This window comes from Ambystoma mexicanum, chromosome 2q (genome assembly GCF_040938575.1).
Source record: "Ambystoma mexicanum isolate Mex_15411 chromosome 2q, UKY_AmexF1_1, whole genome shotgun sequence".
Lineage (NCBI taxonomy): Eukaryota > Metazoa > Chordata > Amphibia > Caudata > Ambystomatidae > Ambystoma > Ambystoma mexicanum.
In genome coordinates, this window is record NC_090924.1 from 1,035,924,380 (window position 1) to 1,035,951,764 (window position 27,385).

General features: G+C 41.7%; 1 protein-coding gene across 4 annotated transcripts in view; it reads right to left on the reverse strand.

The window, feature by feature from the left end:
- Positions 1-27,385, reverse strand: part of CROT (carnitine O-octanoyltransferase) — an 898,406-nt gene that overhangs the window by 105,067 nt on the left and 765,954 nt on the right. For all 4 annotated transcript variants that reach the window (XM_069648391.1, XM_069648390.1, XM_069648392.1 and 1 more), the window contains 2 exons: positions 10,164-10,242; positions 9,988-10,081 (listed from right to left, as the gene is read on the reverse strand). In XM_069648391.1, the coding sequence (XP_069504492.1) occupies positions 9,988-10,081; positions 10,164-10,242 (173 nt within the window). The remainder of the gene's footprint in view (positions 1-9,987; positions 10,082-10,163; positions 10,243-27,385) is intronic.

Genomic DNA, 27,385 nt, shown 5'->3' on the forward strand with positions numbered 1-27,385 from the left:
GAAGGAAGATATTTCAGAGAGCAGCTATGCAGCGGGCGAGAGGTGCCAGGTATTGGGTGAACAGCAAAGGTGAAAGATTAGACCCCTGGGGAACACCACAGGTAGAGAGAGAGGTAGAGGAGAGGAAGGACCCAAGTTGGACCTGGGAGGGTCAGTCAAAGAGAAAGTCACTCAAGGAGAGAGGAGTAGTGAGAGGGTGAGGGCCTGATCAGTGATATCCAGGTTATCACAGAGCCGGTTGAGCAGGACGGCATGGTTATCATAATCAAAAGCAGAAGAGAGATCGAGGAGGATGAGCACAGAAGGATGGTTAGTGTCAAGGATTGAGAGCAGGTCTTCACAGATGTTCAGGAGAGCAGTTTCTGTGCTTATGGTCGCTCTGAAGCCAGGCTTGATGGTCATGGAGACAACCAACAGATTCAGTGTGAAGGTTAAGCTGGGAGATGGCCAGCTTTTCCAAGAGTTTGTCAGAAAAGGAGTAATGGAGATCGGGCGATAATTAGCGGGACAGGAGAGCTCGGCAGAGGATCTTTTAAGAAGAGGGTGCACAAAGGAGTGCTTCAGTGGGGAAGGGAAGGTTCCAGTGGCGAAAGAGTGGTTGCAGAAGTCGGGCAAGGCTGGAGCGAGGGTATCAATATGGTCTTTGATGGTTTTGGATGAACCTGTTTTGACAAGACTTTCATAGATAGGACTAGAAATATTGTCAGATGTGTATAAAGGAAAGGAAGAGAAGGGAGGAGGAGACACTGGTCCTGGATTAACAATTACACCCATATGCAATCTTAAGATATCAGCCACATAATATGATGCAATATAAGTACCTTAAACCCAATTCTATCTAAAGAAATATCTGGCTGTACGCGTACGTAGATTCTATCTGCTACTAAGGATTGATCATCTACCCACCTTAACCACATTGGGCCCTATTAAGGGTATTCCTCGACCATTGCGGACATGTAGAATATGCAAAGCACCTTTGTTACAAGAAAGTGCACAGCATGTACTCACAGTGGGAAGTACGTGTGCGACTGCTGGGATCATTTGTGCATAATCTCACAACAATTAGTGCTGATGATTTTTGGAAATACTGCATCAATTCTGGTAATAGTAGCCTATTGATTGCTTTATATAATGTGTGGAAAGTGGTATTTTACATTTTAGAGCACTCGTAAGAATACATGAAATAGGAACAGGTTATTAATGAATGTTAATAGATTTTAAAACTATGAAATTGGTTATTTTTTCTTTTTTCCTTTCTTTTAATGATTTATGAATTATGAAAAGTAAATGTGGTAGTAAATAAATGAATTATGGTGATGTGAAACATTTCTCAGAACTAATAACACATTATATTACATTAAAAAATAATTAAAGCTCTTTCCAGTGCCACTGCTCTTCTGGTACTGCTGGCCAGAAAATATCAGTGGAACTTTGCAGGTGGACGTTGGAAATAGGTTCCAATGTGTCCATTATTTCCTTTTTTGTTGGGCATATTTCTATTTCAAATTTCTTTGTGCAGAGTATTTGTGTGTTTTAGGGAGTAAAAGAAGCTGGTAGGCCTCTTATCTGTAAGGCTGGATATCAGTAAGTGTTGTCACAACTCTGTTCTCAGGGCAATGTAATGTAATTTTGATGATAAGCAGTGGCACAGGAAATCTATTTATCATAATCGGTGGTGCTGCAATTCTAATGCAATTATGTTCTTGAAACATACATTCTGAGAGAAGTGTTCTCCTGGCCCCTGAATTACTTCATGCAAGTGGCACATGAACTCTTAGGCATGTTTTCTGGCACATCCTTTTGGTTGGCATCATTCTGTCTAACAAATAACGTATCATGTCTGATTTTTATGCAAGCCACATGCATTATGCGTGATAATTGTACTGTGTACCATAGATAGGAGATCATCATGAGTTAGACATAAATACGATGTAATACTGCGTGGATACAGCAGTATTACCGTTACCACTGCCAATTACCACTCTGTATTAGCAGTAATTGTGCCAGGGCTAATTCCACCGGGCCAATTGCACTGACAGAATTACCACAACTCTAAAATAAGCTGTATGGTAAAAGTAGCTGTAATTCTGTCACCACCACTTTTACCACTTACCACCAGACTCACGATGAGCCACAATCTTTGTTTCCAATGACATGATAAAATGCTCTACTTTGTTTGTGAGCAGTGTTTTCCATTCGACATGTGAGCTGTGAGTTGTTTTTTGACCTAGCATCATAACAAAGCAAGCTTGATCTGGCAGCTGGTGAAAAATGGAATGGGATATCACGTGCTGGGAGGTCCAGGATTTTCACACCAAGCTTTTGCAAAGAATCAGTGAGGATTTGCAACTCTCACCCAGAGAACTCACAGAGAAGTGTGGGATTCCTCCTGCGCTATGGAAAGTGTGACTGTTTCGGAGGTATTGCAGCTGGAACTGTCAGCAATCTCAAAGCTCCTTTCAAGTTTTTGGTCGGATAAATGCACTAAGGTACAGGCCGTCTGTTACATGGAATGTAAGGGGGCTTAATAGTTATCTAAAGAGAAATAAGGTCATGTTGTACCTGCGTAGGCACAAAATAGACATTGCACTCCTACAAGAGACCCACCTGACACGGGACAAAATTGATATGTTTGCCGGGAATTGGAAGGGAGTGATGGTGGGCTCATCATATTCTGCTTATGCCAGGGGAGTGCTTATTTGGGTGGCGCCACATGTCCCATTTCAACGGTTGCAAGAGGTAGCTGAGACAGATAGGAGGATGGTTATATTGAGGGGAATGGTGGAAAATAGGGAGATAAGCATAGTAAACACGTACGCCCCGAACCAGAACACAGCGGCGTACATCAGAACATTGTGTACTAATATGAGCATGTGCGCGGGGAGCATAGTGGTTTGGGGAGGGGACTTTAACTGTGTACTTAACCCAAGGGTGGATAGATCAGATGGGAAGATGGATAGACCCGCCCCTGCTGCTAAAGCGCTGCAGGCATTGCTGGGTGACTTTGGTCTAGAAGATGCATGGAGAATGAGACACCCCCAGGAGAGGCAATATTCGCATTATTCTGCCCCGCAGCTGTTACACACGAGGTTGGACTATGTCTTTACTACACCTGAAGTAATAACAGAGATTACACAAATAGAGTATAAAGCAAGGGTCCTTTCGGACCACTCGTCCCTGATCCTCGGATGGCAATACTGCCCCCCCGAGAGCAAGGATTCCGACATGGCGCCTACGAGAGGCAGCACTCAGAGACCCCTTTTTTAGGGAGGGCATGAGGGAGGAGATTGTAAACTATTTCGAGATGAATACTGGTAGTGTGGACTCGGCACGAACACTGTGGGAGGCCTTTAAAGTTGTGATGGGAGGGGTAGCCATAGCAAAATCTAAAGGTCTGCAGGGTGGGATTATAGCTGATCTATGAGAGATGGAGGAGAGACTGGAAGAGGCTTTAAGGGGCGAAGATGGCACTAAGGAGGAATTGGAATTGATAATCAAGTTACAGCAAAAATGTGCGCAGTGCTGGGATAGATTGTGTAACCTCAATTATAAAAAATATGTAGAGAGACAGCATGCGGGAGGGGATAAACCAGGAAGACTCTTGGCGTGGCTATATAAGAGCGAAACCCCCAGAGTTACAATCAGAACTATAACGAGGGAAGACTGTAGTGTAGCGGACACCCAAGAGGGAGTCACCCAAGAGTTTGCAGACTATTATAAGTTATTATATTGAGACGACGGCATGAGCAGTCGCGCTACGATAATAGAAACATTGGAGGATATAGGACTGTCCAAGATAAGTGTGGAAGAGAAAGAGGAACTAGATGCACCAATTACCCTAGAAGAATTGGGAGAGGTGGTGAGACAGTTGCCTACTAGCAAAACCCCGGGAGCGGATGGACTCCCAAGTGAATTTTATAAAGTATACATGGAAGAGGTTCTCCCCCCACTGTTAGAAATGTTAAACGAAGCGTTTGAGACGGGAAGTTTGCCAGAGTCACTGAGAGAAGCGATTATAATACTGCTTCCCAAACCTAATAAGCCTCGGCATAGCTGCAGCTCCTATCGACCTCTGTTGATGCTGAATCAAGACAGCAAAATATTGATGGCTGTCTTGGAAAATAGGTTGAAGAGGGTTATTGGTAGACTAATACAACCTGATCAGACGGGTTATGTCCCAAATAGGAACATCTCTAATAATCACAGACGACTCCAACGAATTATAGAGTGTGGAAGCGAAAACGCAGGTGAAATGGCAATTGTATCCTTGGACGCAATAAAGATCTTTGATTCGGTCAAGTGGCCATGGCTGCTGGCAGCCCTGGAGGGCTCTGGGCTGGGGCCTGGATATGTACGATGGCCGAAAATACTATAGAGTGAACCGCTGTCTAGAGTCAAGACAGGATCAGTGATATCGGAAAGATGGCAGATTCGCAGGGTTACCAGACAAGGATGCCCGTGGTCTCCAATGCTATACATACTGGCCCTGGAACCTCTAGCAATATACTTGAGACAACAATATGATACCATAGGCATTGAGGCGAAAGGGGAACGACATCTGATCTCCCTATACGCAGATGATACGCTGCTGTACTTGCGGCACCCGAAAGAAAATCTCCAATATATTCTAGAAGTAATGGAGGGATATGCGGGGTTGTCTGGTATAGCGGTGAACCCCCAGAAGTCTAGCATGTTCCCATTAGGTGGGTATAAAGGGATTCCACTGGAGCAGTTATCTGTTTTGCAGGTACCATGGGCAGTCAGTACATTTCGGTACTTAGGGATAGACATATACCACACAGTGGAAGAGGAGCATAGGCGCAACACGGAGGTGGCCATTAAAAAAATTGAAAATTGCATGCGATTTTGGGTGAGGTTGCCCTTAGCAATGATGGGACGTGGGGCAATGCTCAAGATGGTGGTCCTGCCTTGGCTCCTGCACTACTTTGGGAACATACCATACCTGATACCTAAGAAGTTCTTCACCAAACTGAACAGTATGCACAGCGATTTCCTGTGGCATCGCACGCGTAACAGGGTGGCGCTATGGAAGCTACAGAATTTCTATGAAAAAGGGGGGGATAAAATTGCCTAACTATGAGGTTTATTATGTAGCAGGCCAACTACATTATGTAGCCAAATGGCTCTCTGATGAAGAGACCTCTGAATCCAGGATGTTTGGACAAGATTGTGCACCATTTTATTTGAAAGAGATGATGTGGGTACCCAAGGCAGAAATGAAAGGGCGCCCCAAGATGATGTTATTGGAGTGGAAGATGCGGCATAGGGCATGCCAGATGATGGAGAACCCGTCTCCATGCTCTCCGCAGGTACCACTGGTTGCATTAAGGTGTAGATGAACAGCTAAGGATGATAATTAGAAACCACTGGGAATCGGTTGGGTTGGCAACAATGGGAGATATTTGGCGGGAGGGATCTATTATTACCTTTGAGGGGCTGCGGGAAGAAACTGGGTTGCACGCGGGCCAGTACATTACACATCATAGAATGGTGCAGAGAATTAAGAGAATATGGCCCGAAACTGTGCTGGAGGAAGAACCAAATGCCACCATAGATATGATATACGACATAGCGGAAGGGGGCCATGAGATATCTAGAATATATGAGATGTTGATGTTGAAAGTGGGGAAGGAGGTCACACAGTTGAGACTAGATTGGGAAACGGAAGTAGGAGCTCCGATGGAGGACGGGATGTGGGAACGGGCTCAGGGGTATCACAAGAAGGTATCTACAAATGCGAGATTGAAACAGGTACAACTGTATATTACGCACAGGGCATATATGACACCCCAGAGGATATCGAGGTTTGAGAATGCGGGACGGCAAGCATGCCCCAAGTGTGATGAGGAGAACGCGGGCATGGTGCATATGTTCTGGTCATACCCGGTCATTGAGCGCTTTTGGAGCGAAGTGGAGCGAAAACTAGCGGAGAAGGGGGTCAACATTGTAGTGGACACAGTGTGGGCCTGTCTGTTGGGGGGTTCCCAAGATCACAGAAGCTCAAGCATGTGAGTAAACTGAGGGATTTGGCATATGTGCTTGCAAAGAGGAGAATCGCTATGGGGTGGAAGACATGCCATAGACCGCGAGTGGAGGTATGGTGGAAAGATTTGCAGAAATGGGCGGAGGCAGAAACCATGGTATGGTAAGAAACGAGCAATGCTGGGGGGAGGAGGGGACAGAGTCCCTGATGGCCTGGAAATCATTAATAGCAGAGCCGTTTGGGTCAGTACGAGACCCAGCAGAACCCATGGAAGGAGAGACCCTACCACAGGATGCAGATACGGAATGTGTAAAGTAATAGGCTCGAAATGGAGGGTGGGATAAGGGAAGCAGTGGCTGGAAGTAAGCAATATGCAATGGAACTGTTGATATATGCACTGCCTGTTTGGTTTGTATTGTTTGGTTGAAATTAATAAAATGTTTTTTTTTTAAAAAGGTACAGGCGTCTATTGACCGGGTGAAAGGAAAAGGTCAGTGAGTCTTACCTATGAAATACCACTTAATTGTTCAAGTCTTTTGCCACATCATTTCCTGAATTACTATACCCTTAAGCAAAAGAAGTTTCACTTACTGTCATCCAGTACCTGTTGCAAAAGGCTTTGTTTATTTTTTATTTATTGTGTTTAAGCCCAAAAAATAAATTCGACTTTTCACAAGGTACAAAATTTTAAATAAATAATAATTTACATATTTCATAACTATATAAACAAAAAGAAAGAAAGAAAAGAAGAAAAAAAAAGAAAAAAGGGCAGAGAAAAAATAGGTAAAATACACAAAAATGTAAGACTCTTCTACACATTATTTCATTTCAGGAGACCCAGGTTGCGAAGAAAAGTTAGTACTTCCCAGGTCAAAGGGCTTTCATGTCCACAACATGGGCGGTCCCAAAAGGCTTGAGTGACCACCCACATTCCTTATCCACAAACTTCGAGAGCTTAGCCACCCTATCAGTGTATGTGCCATGGCAGTCTATCACAATGTGTCTCAATGTCTATTCGCATGAATGATTACACCGTTGGCACACGCTGTCACTGTATAAGTCCTTGTATCTTGAGCAGAGTATTTCCCTCGTCGGTAGTAGATTTAGCCTGAATCTAAAAGTGGAAATTTAACCAAGAATCTTAAAGTGGAAATGGGGAGGGACTGTGGGAGGGAGAGAAAATGTTTCCATAATAGTCCCTCTAACCTATGCCAATTCATAGTATTGATAGCTGGATTAACATCCACTCGTATATAAATATGGGAATCACTTTACTGATGTGATATTTTTCAATGGTAATAACGAGAACTTGCAATAATTGGTGTTCAGTTCATTCATTTGGCTCCCCAGTTGGATAAGTTTGCCCTCCATGACGCCCTCTATAAAACCCTGTGAGGGAAAGCAATGAACGTTGAATCCCAAGTATAAAACCTCCTTACCAATTGATACCACTCAGATATTCTCCAGATGAAATTGGGTTCCTTTGCCAATGGACGTTTAAAGATGACTATTTTGGATTTTGTGGGGCAAACTCACTCAGAGCGTCCAAGAGATGCTGTAGACCTCCGGGGGTGTAGTCTAGCAGCACAATGTCATCTGCATATGCTACCCGTTTAGCCTCTCCGACCCTACTACACAACTCCAGAGACCCTTCCCCCGCAGACTTTTGGCTAGGTCTGCCATGTAAAGATTGAAGAGGCAGGGAGCTACCATGCATCCCTGACTCCCTCCCTTATGGGTTGAAATGCGAGAAGATAAATTACCTCTTGCATCCAACCATATCAAAAAGGACCGCCTATAGAGTTCAATAATTATTGCTAACAGTGATTCAGGGAGCCACCGCAGGCTCAGCTTCTGCAAAAGACTAGTTCTATTGACTATGTCAAAGGCCTGGGATAAATCGACCTAGACCCCAAACAGTCTTGGACCTCCCTTCTGAAATGATTTAGATGATGTTGTGCTTAGAATCAGGCCATTCAGTGTGGTAGACAGGCCCATACGGAAACCCATTTGATTCTTTGAGAGATTTCCATGTTTTTTACCCAGTCTTCAAGGTCCCTCAGGACCAACCATGCAAATATTTTGCTGTCAGCAATCAGGATGGAGATCTGGCGATAATTCAATGGATCAGCCCAGTCCACCTTCTTGTAAATTGGTATCACTACTGCTTCCATCCACGTTTCTGGCAAGATCTCAGACCTAATTATCTCCTCAAAGAGATTATGTAAGATGTTTGACCAAAGTGCGACATCTGATTTAAAGATTTGATTTGTGAGACCATTTGGCCCCGATAGCCGGGATTCTGAGGACCTCTTTATTGCTTCCTTTACAAAGTCCAAGGTAACATTTAGGCCCCAACTACCTTTCTCTGTCCAGGGATACAGTGAATCTTCCACTGGCCCATGAAGGGCCAATGCTTTACCCATACCAACTCCTCTATAGCGTTACTCTGTGAGGTCACTTGTCTTTGCTCCCTCTTATTTACTATGGCCCAGAAATGTCTGGAGTTATGCTTCCCCAGGGCTCTTAACATCTGTTCTCTATCATTTTCTCTGAGACTTCGACCAGTGTTTATATTTTAAATATAACCTTCTCTCCATTTTTGATTCCTCTATGCTAATTTGTTTATTGTTTAGCCTGCATAGTTCTTTCCCTAATTCCCTTTTTTTAGTAATGTTTCCTCATTGAAGGAATGTGGTCATTATGCCAAGACCACTCACCTACAGATTTAGGGGTTTGTATGTTCCTACAAAAATTCCACAAATGTTGTGGGGTTAGAGAGGAGTCGATACTCTTGATCCAACATGCTCTGAACCCTTTGCATTAGTTCCAGGTTCAGGCATTAACTGCCACCTTCAAATTTTACTAGATGGTTTTTCCCAATATTCACACTTAGGGCCGGCGAATAACAATCTACCGTACTCATAGTGGCGACTTCTAGGTACCCATCAACATATGACGATCCCTCCAACCAGTCTTCTTCATGTTAAATTCTTTACACTGGTCGAGCAGACCTTTTGTCAGAAATTAATAATCAATGGTGGAACCCTGCATAACCCTCGACCAAGAGGCTACTGGAGGGACGTCCGCTTGATGTTACCATTGGCCATAAATAAATTCCATTCATTTAAGAATGACAGCCAGAGTCAAGCATTCAACGTAGGATCCCTCCAGTGATCTTTATTTATCTGTAATTTAATACACTGGGCATTAAAATCTCCTGTGAGGAATATACTTCCAGCCCCATCCTGAATCCGTAGCCGGGTGAAAACATGGGCCCAGCGACCCAAAAAGGCAGAAAGGGGAGAAATAGCAGAGTTCCAATAGCTATTAATCACCCAGAGGATCATAACCAATTTGGTTCCCTAAATTTAGTTATCGCTAGGATTCCCAGGAATTTGTCACCTACTTCCAGCCCTTATAACACTCTCATTCTATCTATAAGGAAAGCTATGTATTTTAAATGATACATGAGTTTGAGAATGAATGTTTAAAGGTAGGGAATCAAAAAAAGCACAGTATGCCACAACAGGCGATAAAAAGCACGCCAGGGCATTAACTTCAGTAGACCCACCTCAACCATTTCATTGGCAATATGTGTACAACTGGTGCATTGCCTTACCTGTTTACCTAACATCTACTGTTCATTGAGACATAATTGGCCCAGAGGTTGTGTAACTTCAGTCCTCAAGGCCCCATTGCCATGTGAGATATACGAATGCCAAATAACTGCACAAATGTATGTATATATAAGGAAAACAGACACAAGAGACTCGGGAAAGAGATGGGATACAGTATGATGATGTCTTCATTAAAATTCAAGAGTAGATGGGGTGGGGAACATCAAAGAGCTACGTGAATTGCTTCTATGAACAGTTTTATTGTTACAAATGTTTAAACAAAAAAGCACTGAATGTCTCAAAATTCAAAATTGCAGACTTGCTTGGACACACAAGAATATTAAACAGAAATATAGCAGTTACCTTTTTGAGAAAGCCGGATCAGAAAAAAGTTCTGGCACTGGCAGTCCTTCTTCTGCTGCAATAAGATTCAGACCCAAAAGATGACGGTCAAATCCTGCAACAACATGTATACACAGATTTAGTTTATGAATACAACTTTTCCCATACATAAGACAAGGTCAAGAACTGCAGCCTACCTTTTCCATTTTGACACTCATTCATTAGTTTGTTGTGTTTTGCGAAGGCTCTTAACATGAGTTGCTGCCGCTGACGAAGCTGTGGACAAAAGTAGTAATGGTTCATTTAAATACTATTGCTCGAGGATCTGACGTTCTGTGACGCCGCCAGAGATGAACAGAGGTACGGCAGGAGAAATAACATTTACATTGGACAGCAAGCAAATACACAATTAAACAACAGGTGGTGTAATCTGAACATGATAGTATGCATCCATCAGCATCAATCAAAAACATGTTTGGAACAAGAGGGGCTAAAACTACGGCATCTCCTGAGTCAACCTCCACTAATTACAGGAGGGGACTACAGTCCACTACTGACCCACCCTCCCCCAAACGCAGCAAAGTGGACACTTTGCCAGTGTAAGGTTTTAGTCATATAAGCCCCATATGGCATCAAGGAATCTTGCAATGTTTGGTAATGCATGACGCAAAATTAGAATCAAAGCATCCTAATGTCAGGAAATGTTTTGTCTTCTGCCTATTACAGGGGACTCTAACTCTGATCCTGGAGAGATTTGAATATATCCATGCAAAATAAAATTGTTTCAATGGAATCTAAATGAAAATCATTTACATAAGTATGAGTTATCCTGAAAACCTGTTGGTGTGGCAGCTCTAGAGGACAAGAGCGCTGCATAGCTGTTATTAAGTCAAAAACACAAGATCCTTCCCTGTTTTAGGGCTGCTAACTGCCTTTTGGTTGCCACCCAACTCAGAGCATAAACACATTCTTTTCCAGACCACCTACACCCCAACTCCCTTTCCTTGTCGCTCACTCACCTTCCTGCTGCCTCTTGGGTTGTTTCCTTCATCCACTGTCTTCACATGTCTACTTCTTTAACCCTCCATCATGCACCACGGCTTTTCTCCCTCCTTCCTTGTACTCATTTGTCTCCTCCCCCTCTCTCATATCCTTCAACCACAACTTGGTTTAACTTCTAACTCTGTCTCTCCCTCCCGATTTCTCCCCTGTCCTCTTGCACCTGCAACACTCTAACCGGATGCTCCTGTTCTCCCAGGTTCTCCTACCTCATCTATCCAACCTCATCTATCCCCTCTCACCTACCCAACAACACCTGCTCCTCTACTCCACCTACTATCACTCTTTCACTTGGACTTTGGATAGCACAACCCTTCTGCAACAAGTCTTCCCACATTACTAACCACTTCAAATCTTAGCACCTTTAACTTTCATTGTTTACTTCAATGTCTCAATCCCTTGATCATATACTCCATTCCTCCTCTCTACAATGACCTAGGGGAACCTGAAGCAGGCCTCTCTTGCCTCATACTTTAATGATGTGGGGACCTTTTTCCTGTCTCACGCCCCTAATTAATGCCTCTTCCTTTGAGCGTTCATTTTCTGACATTCACTATGCACTTATGATTTCCTTAGACCAAATATGGTGTACACACATTTATAGCTACCCGCCACTGTCGGAAACCATGGGTCACGTCTGAGATCCAGACCATAAAAACAAACATGCGTCGTGACCTTCAACTATGGTGCGCATCCCATACCCCCACCCTATGCCAATCCTACAAACACGTTCCCCACTGGTTTCTCCTCTGCAATGTATTCTGCCAAATTTTTATTATATATTCTTTTAGTGCAAACCTAGCTCGAGAGCAAGGAAGTGATGTACATGTCATACAGCAAAACATTGCCAGCAAGAATTTAACAAGTCATGAAATAAACATTAGTAATAATTATCACAATACAATACATGTATGGGGGTGTGTACAGGATAACCAGAATCTAGTCTACACCAAGGTTTTGTCAGAAGAGACATGTCTTTAGTTTTTTCATAAAGTGAAGGCGATTTGGGATAGTCCAGATTGCCAAAGAGAGAGAGTTACAGAGGACTGGAGCATAGCATGAGAAGCCTTACAGGTTAGGCATGTGGTTTTGAACCAAATTCTAGCTGCAAATTGGTGAAATGTCCTAGAGCCATTGAGCTGCGGTTTGGTAGGTCGCTTTGAGTGGGGCCAGGTGAGCAGCCCTGTGAGGAGGGTGCTACCCCAATTGAGATGTGATATCAGTAGATCCTGCACCACCGTTCGGAAGTCCTGTGGCAGGAGGAAGGACTTGATCAAGCAGTTTGAGCCTTTTTTTGCAGTGTGTCGTTGGAAGGTGTGACGATTCAAAGGAGATCATCACCACTCCATTAGGAGGAGCCACACCCTTTGGGACTAGGGAGTTGAGCCTGCTAAACTTATCATAAGAGCACACAAAGAAGACCCAAGGTGGAGAGAACATGGAAAACCTCCAAGTAGGGTAAAGAGAAGGAAACTAACCCCAGAGAGGGGGGAAAGAGGGTGATGAATAGAGAAACCCTGGAATGGAGGGGGAGAAAGAAACCAGCCCCCGAGAGCAGAGCGGAGGAAGAAAACCCAGAGTGGGTGGTGTTATGGAGGAGAGCCCCAGATTGGGGGAAAGAGAAAAGAGCCCCAGATTAGGGAACAAGAAGGAGCAACGCCCCAGAGTGGGAAGGAAGAGACTGAGAGAAATACAGACTGAGGAAACAGGAAACACAACAATCTCCACCTCCCCCAAAAGGAGAAAAATTGTGAGACTGATACTTTTTGACAAGGAAGGGAGAGACCTGGCTTGATGCTGTGCAGCATTTTAATTTCAGGAATGTCTGATCAGTACAAACTGGAACTGTGAGCCTAGACAAGGGCCTATAGTAACGAGTTCAAAAGGGATGGGGAGCAGAAGTCACCAGCCACCTCTTTTATTGGGAGATTCCCCAAAATATGTCTTAGTTGTGTTTGTGGTTTTCCTTTCTGGAGATATCGAAAGAAAATAGGTTAGGATAGGATTTCCTGTTGCGACCTCCTTGCATCCAGACAGAGGGACCTCCAGTTGGGATAGCCTGACATCTTGACAAGCACTCTTTTATTCGGTTTCTGATTAGAGTAGGATTTAGTGTACCCAGGTTTAGGGAAAGAGTTGGCATTTTTTAAACAATGAAAGACTTAAAAACATCTCTCCGTGCCGGTCTCCTCATCTACAACAAAGGAGAGATTGCTAGCCCGAATTCTATTTTGTTTTTTTGTTTGGATTCACTTCTTTCCCAAATAGTAGCTATTCTTCATATATCAAATTTATTTATGTCAATCAAAAGCATAAAAGTCTGATCTGAGAACAATAAATATGTATTTTAAATAAGCAAAACTAGATATTGTAGACTATTGTAAAAAGTAATTTTAAGTTGAGGAACCTTTTCACAAAGCACACCTATTTAAAGTAGACCTCAGCGCCCTTCTGTTTATTGAGACAATAGTATTTGTCGCATGAACTAAGTAACTGCGGAGAAAATGTGGTTCCTCCACTCCGCTTTATAAAGTAATCGTAACACTGTAGTTACATTTTTCACATTCATGCGCCAGGTAACCAAAAAATGACTCCACTCAATTGGAATATAGTTCTTAAAACTGTATATTTATATGAACGAGTGCCCTTTGCGATGACACGTGTTTCGACGAACTTGGCCGTCTTTTTCAAATCACGGCTAAATTGTGGTGAAAATGTAATTAAAAAATAATAAGCATAGTCATTCATTGAACAATATATAATCATTACAAAGAAAAAAATATCATTTCAAACACAGACATAAAGGGAGGGGGTTTTGGGGAGGACTGGTTAGGATACAGTCAAAAATAAGGCATTGACACATGAAAAATTAAAGAACATGAATGAAATTTGAAAACATACACAAATGGGAGAAAAAATGGGAGGGAAAAAAGAACAGAAAAGATTCCCGTGAGTACTTTTCTCTGTTGTATATTAATGAGCAAAACTTGAATGTTAAGGAAAAGGTTTTATCTTACCAAATGGTATTGTACTCTACTCTAATTCAGAACACGACTATTCAGCAAGTCCAAAAAAGTCCTGGGCTCAATCCCAACCTGCCAAGTAAACTTGATGTAATCAATTGTATGCTAATTGAACTATTTCGTTCTAAATATATGAATTACAGTATTCATAATTGCCTAATTGCATTTAGAAAATGCCTGTTTTAGGAAAAACTGAAAGGGAGTTTTTTGCTGCATCTTAAATTTGTGTGCCATTCAGAGGATAACAAGTCTGCGTGAGAGATATGCAGTTTAACCCTCAATATAAACTCGTTGTCTTAAATCTTAATTCGGCGGGTAATTAGCAAGTATCATTTCTTTGATTGTTTAACAATAAATGCGAGCCGCGAGTGCAGGCACCCTGGTGCTCGAATCTTACCTCTATACTTTAAACAGCAACTCCGTACGAATCTGTCCGCGTTCGTGTGCGGCAAGAAAATGGTGGACTTAACTATTATTACTGCGGTATCCACGGTGACCTTAATGGTCCTTTTTCCATTTCTACTGTGGACGCCATCTTTTGGGTCAAAAATACACAGAGAAGGATACTTTCCATCATATGAGGCCATACTTTAAAGTGAATGCGAAATGTGTGTAGTTTGTGCTGGTAAAATGATTTCTATTGATATCCGAGTAAAATTTTTAAACATTTTCGGAAATCCCAGATGTGATAGTTTAACGAACATCATGTTGAATACAGGGATTGAATTTGAACTCTAATAGTAAAGTGGGCTGTTGTCATGACAACCCATTTGGGATCCATGGTTCGATCGTACATAGTGATTCACTGCTAAATGTACAAAATAGATTGTCCACTATTTATCTACATGTTACAAGAGTTTCGTTCAGAATTATGAAGTATGATGATTTGCTAACTTGAACGTAGATTATAGGAATGTGAAGTTCCTGTCTGTTATTAAATGCTCATCTGGACTGTTGCCACTATAACCAATGGAATCGATTATTAAGTGAAGAGATCTTATTCAGTGCATTAACTGGATTCTATTTGTTACTTTACACAAATTAAGAACCAAAGTGTCATGTACTCAGGTTATATTAATTGCGCTTGGTGCCATTATTTGGAGTATGCGATAAGACATCATATATTAAGGTTATATTAATTGCGCTTGGTGTCATTATTTGAAGTATGAGATAAGACCTCATATATTAAGCATGTGGTTAATACATAGCATATAGCTCATAACCATTCCAAATTTTGTTTCGTCATAGAAAAGAGGACATTTCGTTGTCCGAGTTGAGACCTCTTTCTACCGTTCAAAAACGGGAAATTAATTTCGCTTCCTCTTGTCTTAATTTCAACTCTTGATCTCCTCCTCTAGGTCCAAGAGTTACCTTCTTTAGTCACAAATATTTGATGTCTTTTTTATTGCTTAGTTGATGTTTTCTTTGGCAGTGGGCTGCCAGTGGTAAATTGGCATTCTGACTTCCAATAGTAGACATATGTTCACAGATTCTTATTCTCATCTCTCTAATGGTACTTCCAACATACATTTTTTTACATTGACAAATTATTGCATAAACTACACATTTTGTTTTGCAGTTTATGAAGTCAGTAATTTTGTATTTTGTACCAAAGGAATCTTCAAAAAGATCTGTATTGTCCATTGCATATTGACACAGAGAACACAAGCTACACTTCCGAAAGCCCATTGGTAGCTCGGGTAGCCATGATGTTGGTTCTGTATGTCTTTCTTCTGGTAGCAGTTATGGACTAAGTATATTTTTCAGCGTTCTAGCTTTTCTAAATGTCACTGAGGGTCTGTCTTCAATATAATCCTTAATGTGAGGATCTAATTTTAAAAGATCCCAATTCTTTTTAAGATCTTTCTTAGTATTGAATTGTTAGCATAGTATGTTGTGATAAATCTGATTCGTTCTGGCTGATCGCCGATTTTCTTGTTGGTGATCAATGTGTTATTTCTGTTAAATTGCTTTGTTTGAGCACATGCTTTTGTGATGTTCTTCCTGGAATATCCTCTGGCTAAAAAACGTGTTGAGAGCAACTTTCATTCTTCGTCAAAGGCTACTTTTGCTGAACAGTTCCTTTGAGCCCGTATAAACTCCCCTTTTGGGATGTTTTTAATTACAGGATTGTAATGCCAACTCATCGCAAACAAAGTTGAGTTCGCCTCTGTTGGTTTCCTGTAGGTTTTAGTCATTAGTTTTCTTCTATGTAGATTGTGAGATCTAAGAAGTTGACCTCTGATGTGCTTGGGGTTCCAGTAAATTGTATTCCCAAGGTGTTTTGTTTTGCTCTTTGTCTAAATATTTGCAATTGGTCATCATTCCCCTTCCAGATAATAAAAACATCATCTATGTATCGATTCCATAGAACAACATTGCCTTCATAGTCTACATCTGAGTCTATATATTGATCTTCATACATGGCCATTACAAGGTTAGCCAAAGCCGGGGCATATTTAACTCCCATAGCAACTCCTTGTTAAAAAGTAAAACATTATTTTTCAATTTAAGAAGAAACATCTCTTTGAGCATCTGTATTGATTGATAGCTTGATGCTGTCTCCTGTGAAAAAGTGTAATCTATAGCATCCAGAGCTGTGTCATGCTTGATTGATGTATAAAGTGCTGTAAAATCCATGTGACTAAGATATATCCAGCTTGCCAATCAACTCCTATTAATTTGTTGATGATTGATGTTGTGTCTTTAAGAAATTATTTGGTTGTGCTAACTTTAGGTCTGAGGATGTTATCAATGTATTCAGCCATATTGACGGTAGCCCAACCTATTCCTCTCAGAATAGGTCTTCCTTCTGGAATTCGATCAAATGTTGTGAACTTTAGGTAGAAAGTACATGGTCGGTAATATGGGATGCTTAATCTCCAATGCTTGTTTTTCTTCATCTGTTAAGAGTCCTTGACGGTGCCAACATGTGATTGCTTCCGTAAGTTCCTTCATAATCTCCAATTTGGGGCTTGATGGTAATTTTACATAACATGATGGTGTTGTTAGATGGTTGTAGGCCATTGTTATATAGTCTTCACAGTTCATCACTACAATTTTTCCACCTTTGTCAGCTGCTTTGATCGTTAATTTGAAATCTGGCTGTAGTTCTTGGAGAGCTTTTCTTTCTGTTCGTGACAAGATGTCAAACTTGTATTCGGCTTTCGGTGTTCTATTTCTGTACATCATTTAGGTCCTTAGTCACTGATTTATAGAAGGCATCTATTAGATTTTCTGGCATTAGTTGAGGAGTAAACTTTGATTTATTTTTCATTCCCTTTGGTGCAAGGCTGCTTTTTTGTATTTGTAATTCGTAAAGAGTTTCATGGATAGGGTGTTCTGTGTTGTCTTCCAAAGATCTAAGTAAATGAATGTAATTGAGATCTTCAATGGTAAGTTCGCTTTTATTTGTAGGCGATTTCCTCTGTTGATTAGTGCTGGTCACTTTAGTAAACCATTTCTTTAGTTTGAGTTTTCTGACGAATTTAAATAAGTCTATGTGAACATCCGTAGTATTGTAATTTGTTGTTGGGGAAAAAGAAAAGCCTTTGTTCAGTAATGTGATTTCTTCTGTTTTTAGAGTCCGATCAGGTAAGTTCATAACTAGATTGTTTATTTTGTCTTCTTCGCTGCCTCTCTCGCTGCAGCCCTTGTGAGCCTCCTGAAATCTTCTAGGGCGTCGGGGTTCCCTGAATCTACCACTCCCATGCTTCCCCCTGCGCCTGTGACCGGTTGTTGTTGATTCGGTTGTGGTGGTAGTAAAAAACGTACTTGTTTTTGGTACATTGTGCGGTTGCCTTTTTTTATACCTTCTAATTTGCTTAAGAAAACCTTGTCCTTTGGCAGTTTGATTCCCAGTATCTGTTTGTTTGTCTCATTGTCTTGGTCGCCTTCAGAATCTGCAGCTGAGCTGCCTAGTGATGTGCTCTCACTAGAAAGTGGTTTTGGGAGTTGTTTATATTTGTCTTGGAATGTGTACACCTTATCATCTTGGTAATCACGATCATCTCTAAAGAATTTTTTCATTTTCCTTATTTTAATTTCATCCTGATAGTCTTTTAGAATTTCAAACATTTTTTGATAGTTTCTCTTTTTTAACTTCTAAGGCTTTAGCGTCATTGATCTCCTTTTTGATGGTGTCTATTTGTTCAGTGATTCTTTTATGTTCTCTGGAAGCATGTTCGACCAACAAATCTAACATGTTCTTGGAGCTTTGGTTCAAGTTTTTTTCTCCCAAAGGTCAGCCAAATCTTTGTCTTCATTTTGTGTAAAATCCGGAAAGATAAGAATTCTCAATCCCCTTGGTATTTGTTCCTTACTGATATAGTTCTTGAGGGAAATGATTTCCCAATTCTTGTCAATTTCACGGCGTGACGCTCTTTCAAGTTTAACACATTTATATCTTAAGTCTTCTCGAGGTTTGGGCAGATTGGATGCAAATGCATGTACATTGCTTCCTTTCGGGGTAAATAAATTAACAGCATCCTCTTCTCTGCTTTCCAAATAGTCAGCCATCTTGGTGACTGTTAAGATTTTTCTGAGAAAATTTGTTAAACTTGAAAGAGCGTCGCGCCGAGAAATTGACAAGTATTGGGAAATAATTTCCCTCAAGAACTATATCAGTAAGGAACAAATATCAAGGGGATTGAAAATGTTTATCTTTCCAGATTTTACACGAGACGAAGACAAAGATTTGGCTGACCTTTGGGAGAAAAAACTTGATTTTTTGGTCGAACATGCTTCCAGAGAACATAAAAGAATCACTGAACAAATAGACACCATCAAAAAGGAGATCAATGACGCTAATGCCTTAGAAGTTACAAACGAGAAAAACTATGAAAAAATGTTTGAAATCCTAAAAGACTATCAGGATGAAATTAAACTAAGGAAAATGAGAAAATTATTTAGAGATGATTGTGATTACCAAGATGATAAAGTGTACACATTCCAAGACAAATATAAACAACTCCCAAAACCACTTTCTAGAGAGAGAGCACTCCGAACACATCACCAAGCAGCTCGGATGCAGATTCTGAAGGCGACCAAGACAAAGAGACAAATAAAGAAACAGATACTGGGAATCAAACTGCCACAGGACAAAGTTTTCTTAACCAAATTAGAAGTTATAAAAAAGGCAACCACCGCAACCGAATCAACAACAACCAGTCACAGGCGCAGGGGGAAGCATGGGAGTGGTAGATTCAGGGAACCCCGACGCCCTAGAAGATTTCAGGAGGCTCACAAGGGCTGCAGCGAGAGAGGCAGCGAAGAAGACAAAATAAACAATCTAGTTATGAACTTATCTGATCGGACTCTAAAAACAGAAGAAATCACATTACTGAACAAAGGCTTTTCTTTTGTCCCAACAACAAATTACAATACTACGGATGTTCACATAGACTTATTTAAATTCGTCAGAAAACTCAAACTAAAGAAATGGTTTGCTACTCAAGTGACCAGCACTAATCAACAGAGGAAATCGCCTACAAGTAAAAGCGAACTTACCATTGAAGATCTCAATTACAGTAATTTACTTAGATTTTTGGAAGACAACACAGAACGCCCTATCCATGAAACTCTTTATGAATTACAAATACAACAAAGCAGCCTTGCACTAAAGGAAATGAAAAATAAATCAAAGTTTACACCTCAACTAATGCCAGAAAATCTAATACATGCCTTCTATAAATCAGTGACTAAGGACCTAAATGATGCCTTTGATGAAACAAACAGAAATAGAACACCGAAAGCCAAATACAAGTTTGACAACTTGTCACGAACAGAAAGAAAAGCTCTTCAAGAACTACAGCAAGATTTCAAATTAACGATCAAAGCAGCTGACAAAGGTGGAAAAATTGTAGTGATGAACCGTGAAGACTATATAACAATGGCCTACAATCATCTAACAACACCATCATGTTATGTAAAATTACCATCAAACCCCAAATTGGAGATTATAAAGGAACTTACGGAAGCAATCACATGTTGGCACCGTCAAGGACTCTTAACAGATGAAGAAAAACAAGCATTGGAGATTAAGCATCCCATATTACCGACCATGAACTTTCTACCTGAAGTTCACAAAACATTTGATCGAATTCCAGAAGGAAGAACTATTCTGAGTGGAATAGTTTGGGCTACCGTCAATATGGCTGAATACATTGATAACATCCTCAGACCTTAAGTTAGCACAACCAAATAATTTCTTAAAGACACAACATCAATCATCAACAAATGAATAGGAGTTGATTGGCAAGCTGGATATATCTTAGTCACATGGGATGTTACAGCACTTTATACATCAATCAAGCATGACACTGCTCTGGATGCTATAGATTACACTTTTTCACAGGACAAGGCATCAAGCTATCAATCAATACAGATGCCCAAAGAGATGTTGTTTCTTACATTGAAAAATAATGTTTTTCTTTTTAACAAGGAGTTCTACAGGCAAACCCGTGGCGTTGCTATGGGAGTTAAATATGCCCCGGCTGTCATGATGCCTACCCCCGGGCATCCGGATCAAGCCCATCAGCCCCGGGAGCAGGCATCCCGACATTTACAAAAACCCCAGCAGCCTCAGCTAGGGGCTGTCTGGGTTCGGTCCTGCGCCGTAGGCACCAGGCTCATAATAAAAATCAGTCCTGGCGCCATAGGCGCCAGGCTCATAGACATTACTTACCTCATGCAGACCATGCTGCATATAAATCCAAGCCAACGTGAGGCCTGGATGGGACTATTTTACTACAGGGACTATTTTTTACTCGGGTGTGGTCCTGGGGAACTTCTTTCCTGGGACTACTTTGGAGGCTATTTAAACCACGCCCGAACAGCAGCACATGCTTCGTGTTATTCTGCATCCAGCAGCGTGACTCTCACCGTGCCTGCAGCCAGCATCCAGTCTTCTGCCACGCCCGCGTGCCTTCAGCCAGCAGCCAGTCCTCGCCTGATTCCGGATCCATTTCATCTCCCGACCTGGAAAGTACATCAGTACAGCACGCGTCGCTTCGCCAGCTCCAGCACGGCGCCATACTCACCAGTTCTCACAGCATCTTTCGATCCGGCACTGTCTCCATCATTTCTTCGCCGTACTCCGGCACCTAGGGACACAAGAATAACAAGGTGAGCCAAGGGAATCAACAAATACCTCTTACCACCATAGACTTACCTGATTTACCACCGGCGGTATTATTCTCCATATCTTCATATGCCGCTTCTGTAAAGAGGGAGAAAAACAACACGTTAACGCATGCAATAGTTACCGGACAGCGTTGGGTAACGCAGACTCTTACCTGAACGCCAGCAGCAGCTACGAGTCCTTCTTCACACGAACTCAGTTGCAATTTAAGGAAGGAAGGGGACAAGAGTGAACATCGGGCACATTGAACTCTTTGAACTTGATACTTACCAATCCCACCTGGGACTTCAGAGTCAATGCTTACCGGAACTCTCCCAACGCCTTCAAACCAGTGAAGTAACTGGTATCTAGTGTCACGCTCACCTGATTCCCACGGAGGCGCTGGTCTGGCTTCGAGTGCCAATGAAGCGCAGGACTCTGAAGATGGCCTCACTGGTTCGCAGGAATATACCCCTGTGCGTGAAAAGGGAGTATTACCTACTGACGGAACAATGCTCAAGTCTCCCACTCTCTTCCAACCCTCCACGATACCCTTCCTTGATTCCCCGTGAAGTCTCACCTTAGGGTCTGGAAGGATGAGTTCTCCATCCTGCTTCTGATGCAGGGGCGCGTTGAAACCCAGTTACTTCACTGGATTGAGGTTTGATGGGAGTTCAAATAAGCTTGACTATTCAGGTAAGGCGCTGTAAGAGTTCTGTAGCAAGTTCAAAAGTTCAAGCTTAATAATAATGTTCTTTGTCTTATTGCAGCAAGCGCTAACGCTTATGTCTTTGTCCCCTTAGGGGCCGGGGTTCGGAATGCCGGAGATATGGCGCCGACCCGAAGTGAAACGTGCAGTTCCAGTAAATGACAGGTAAGTTCTGGGTGAGCGTTCAGGTAATGTCTTTGCATTCGCTCAGTCAATGTCTTTGTCTTTTTTCCCCATAGGGGCCGGGGTCCGGAATGCCAGGATGCGGCAGGACCCGAAATGAAATGGGAATGACCCAACAGGTAAGTCTTAGAAGGAAACTGAGCTTTTCCTATTCCCTTCCTTCTCTCACCTTGTGTTCTTGTCTTTTTCTCTCTAGGCTCTGGGAAGTGGCTGCGGATCCGGACGATCGCTGCTGAAGATGGAAATGCCCTGGAAAGGTGAGTGAAATGCAGCGCTGCAGCGATCAAAGCGAAATGCTTTTAAAATGATGTCTTCCCTTTCAGGATCGTCGGTGTGAAGTCTCCGTGATGCAGCTTTAGCAGGTAAGGTCTTCTTTCTCTCCAATTCTCTCTTAGCAGGTGACCCAGGATGCTGACAGGCGTGGCTGAAGTCCAGATGCAGGAGCTGACACGGTGAGCGTCCAGCTGCGAGGAGCAGAACAGCACGAAGCGTGAGTTGCTGATCAGGCGTGGTTTAAATAGCTTTGGTAGAAGTTCCAGGTATCCTTCCACCGATCAGGTATGTATCCTTCCCCGACCACACCCAGGGGAAAGTAGTTCCACAGGTAAAGTAGTTCCATTCAGGCCTCAAGAGGGCCTGGATGTAGCAGCATGGTCTGCATCAGGTAAGTGCACCTTAAAACATTTGAACACATGTCTAGCTTTATGAACATGGCTCCTAAGGCGCCAGGACAGGGGTCCAACATGAGCCTGGCGCCTAAGGCGCCAGGACTGTGTCCAAAGGGCCCCAGCTTGGGCCCGCTGGCACTTCCCTGGGGGAAATGATGCCTGCCTCTGGGGTTGCTGGGTCAAACCTGGCTCCTTGGAGGTAGGCATCATGACATCTAGGCGTCCCTGCAAGACACGCAGGATGGAGAGCTCATCTTTTACAAACATAAGGTGAGGTTACTAAGGGGATATCGGAGGTGATTAGTGGGGGAGAGCGAGAACAGTTGGGAGGCCATCACTAAATCCCACAGGTGGCTAATCCCTGTCTCCACTTGCAGGAAAATACTTCTTCGGGTCCAGCAGACAAGACTAGGCGGGCCAGTCCAGACAGTCATCTCTGCACTACGCATCACGTTGACGGAGACCGCAGCTGTCCGGGTCCGATCGACACCCCTGTGGGGTTCAGGTGAGCGTAACACCGGCTTTGGCTAACCTTGTAATGGCCATGTATGAAGATCAATACATATACTCAGATGTAGACTATGAAAGCAATGTTGTTCTATGGAATCGATACATAGATAATGTTTTTCTTATCTGGAAGGGGAATGATGACCAATTGCAATTATTTAGACAAAGAGCAAATCAAAACACCTTGGGAATACAATTTACTGGAACCTCAAGCACATCAGAGGTCAACTTCTTAGATCTCACAATCTACATAGAAGAAAACAAACTAATGACTAAAACCTACAGGAAACCAACAGAGGCAAACTCAACTTTGTTTGCGACGAGTTGTCATTACAATCCTGTAATTAAAAACATCCCAAAAGGGGAGTTTATACAGGCTCAAAGGAACTGTTCAGCAAAAGTAGCCTTTGACGAAGAATGCAAGTTGCTCTCAACACATTTTTTAGCCACAGGATATGCCAGGAAGAACATCACAAAAGCATGTGCTCAAGCAAAGCAACTTAAGAGACATAGCACATTGATCACCAACAAGAAAATCAGCGATCAGCCAGAACGAATCAGATTTATCACAACATACTGTGCTAACAATTCAGTACTAAGAAAGATCTTAAAAAATAATTGGGATCTTTTAAAATTAGATCCTCACATTAAGTATTATATTGAAGACAGACCCTCAGTGACATCTAGAAAAGCTAGAACGCTGAAAAATTATCCTTAGTCCATCACTGCTACCAGAAGAAAGACGTACAGAACCAACATCATGGCTACCCGAGCTACCAATGGTCTTTCGGAAGTGTAGCTCGTGTTCTATGTGTCAATATGCAATGGACAATACAGATCTTTTTGCAGATTCCTTTGGTACAAAATACAAAATTACTGACTTCATAAACTGCAAAACAAAATTTGTAGTTTACGCAATAATTTGCCAATGTAAAAAAATGTATATTGGAAGTACCATTAGAGAGATGAGAATAAGAATCCGTGAACATATGTCTACTATTGGAAGTCAGAATGCCAAGTTACCACTGGCAGCCCACTGGCAAAGAAAACATCAACTAAGCAATAAAAAAGACATCAAATATTTGGGACTAAAGAAGGTAACTCTTGGACCTAGAGGAGGATATCAAGAGTTGAAATTAAGACAAGAGGAAGCAAAATTAATTTCCCGTTTTCGAACGGTAGAAAGAGGTCTCAACTCGGACAATGAAATGTCCTCTTTTCTATGACAATACAAATTCTGGAATGGTTATGAGCTATATGCTATGTATTAACCACATGCTTAATATATGATGTCTTATCTCATACTTCAAATAATGGCACCAAGCACAATTAATATAACCTGAGTACATGACACTTTGGTTCTTAATTTGTGTAAAGTAACAAGTAGAATCCACTACATGCACTGAATAAAATCTCTTCACTTAATAATCGATTCCATTGGTTATAGTGGCAACAGCCCACGTGAGCATTTAATAACAGACAGGAACTTCGCATTCCTATAATCTACGTTTAAGTTAGCAAATGATCATACTTCATAATTCTGAACGAAACGCTTGTAACATGTAGATAAATAGTGGACAACCTATTTTGTACATATAGCAGTGAATAACTATGTATGATCGAGCCATGGATCCCAAATGGGTTGTCATGACAACAGCCCACATTACTATTAGAGTTTAAATTCAATCCCTGTATTCAACATTATGTTTGTTGAACTAACACATCTGGGATTTCCGAAAATGTTTAAAAAGTTTACTTGGATATCAATAGAAATCATTTTACCAGCACAAACTACACACATTTCGCATTCACTTTAAAGTATGTGCTCATATGATGGAAAGTATCCTTCTCTGTGTATTTTTGACCCAAAAGATGGCGTCCCCAGTAGAAATGGAAAAAGGACCATTATGGTCGCCGTGGATACCACAGTAACAATAGTTAAGTCCACCATTTTCTTGCCGCACACAAACGCGGACAGATTCGTACAGAGCTGCTGTTTGCAGTATAGAGGTAAGATTCGAGCACCAGGATGCCTGCACTCGCGGCTTGCATGTATTGTTAAGCAATCAAAGAAATTACACTTGCTAATTACCGACCGAATTAAGATTTAAGACAACAAGTTGATATTAAGTGTTAAACTGCATTTCTCTCACGCAAACTCGTGATCCTCCGAATGGCACACAAATTTAAGATGCAGCAAAAACTTCCTTTTGGTTTTTCCTAAAACGGGCATTTTTTAAATTCAATTAGGCAATTATGAATACTGTAATTCATATATTTAGGATGAAATAGTTCAATTAGCATACAATTGATTACCTCAAGTTAACTTAGCAGGTTGGGATTGAGCCCAGGATTGTTTTGGGCTTGCTGAAAAGCTGTGTTCTGAATTAGAGTACAATACCATTTGGTAAGATAAAACCCTTTTCTTAACGTTCAAGTTTTGCTCATTAATATGCAACAGACAAAAGAACTCACAGGAATCTTTTCTGTTCTTTTTTCCCTCCCATTTTTTCTCCCATTTGTGTATGTTTTCACATTTCATTCATGTTCTTTAATTTTTCATGTGTCAATGCCTCATTTTTGACTGTGTATCCTAACCAATCCTTCCCAAACCCCTCTCCCTTTATGTCTGTGTTTGAAATGATAATTTTTTCTTTGTAATTATTATATATTGTTCAATGAATGACTATGCTTATTATTTTTCAATTTAATTTTCACCACAATTTAGCCCTGATTTGAAAAAGACGCCCAAGTCCGTCGAAACACGTGTCATCGCAAAGGGCACTCGTTCATATAAATATACAGTTTTAAGAACTATATTCCAATTGAGTGGAGTCATTTTTTGGTTACCTGGCGCATGAATGTGAAAAATGTAACTACAGTGTTACGATTTTTTGCAAAAAGCAGATAATTACTCATTGTCAATCACCTATTCAAAGAATTTAGTGAGAACCTAATTAATCAAACAGTAACAAGAAAATTAAAAGAAGCTCCTCAGTTTGTGGGCCTTGCGCCAACCTTTTTCAAGAGCTATAATGGACTGTTTTGTTAACAGATAGATCTTAAGTATACCAGAAGCCGGCGTGTCTACTTCACATACCACATCTCCTCCTTTAGTAATCATCCCCACATCCTTTCGCCTACCTGCCAAGCTTTGCTAACACCTCCCACACTAATATCTACTTCCTCCTCCTTCTCTGCTGACTTCAGACACGACTTTTCCTCTAAAATGCATGACACTCTCAAAGCCTTCCTTTCTCTTCCACCCCACCTTCCTTCTGTCCACCATCTCTCTCCTAGCCATTCTACTCTAATCTACTCCTCTCCTGCCGAAATTAACCTATCTTGCACTTCGATCGACCAGTCTGCCCCTCAAACTGTCAAATACTTAGTCCCAATCACATACCATTGTCTCCCTGAGCTCATTAACCTGTATCTCTCTCTCCTCGACTCTTTCTTGCCTGCTGCAAATCTGCAACAGTCCTTTTTTTTCAAGAAACCCCCTCCAATCCAATCATCCTGCAAACTATTCCACTGTTTTCCTCCTACCCAATTAATCAAAGGTCCATGAACATGTGGTCTTCAACTGGATCACTGAGTACCGTGAGTTCCATTTCAATCTGCCTCCCTCAGCAAACACTCTAAAGAGTTTGCACTCATGCATGGATCCAACTTTCTCTCTGATTCTCATCACTCCTGTCTATTCTCATCCCAGCATAGCTTTCTACTGTTTTTGATGCTGTCAACCACTCCTCTCTCCTCCTTACTCTCTAGGACCTTGGGTTTCACAAATATGCTCTAACCTGGACTGCCTCCTACCTGGTAAGTCGCTCCTTTCATATCTCCTGGTAATCACAAACCTCTGACCCTACTCTTCTCCCTGTCCCTAAGGTTCAATCCTTGAACCAATTATACCTCTGCACTAGGTAGAGTTATCTCGGCCTTTGGATTTCACTACCTACCACCTCTTTGATGATATTTTGATGATGAATATTTTTCTAATTTCTCTACATTATCCTGATCATCTCATAACGGATTACCAACTTTATCACTGTCATCCGTCACTGGAAGGCTCTCTGCTGACTCATTTTGAAAACAGAAGTCATCTGTCACCTTGGTTTACAATGCCATCCCTCCCCACCCCTCTCCT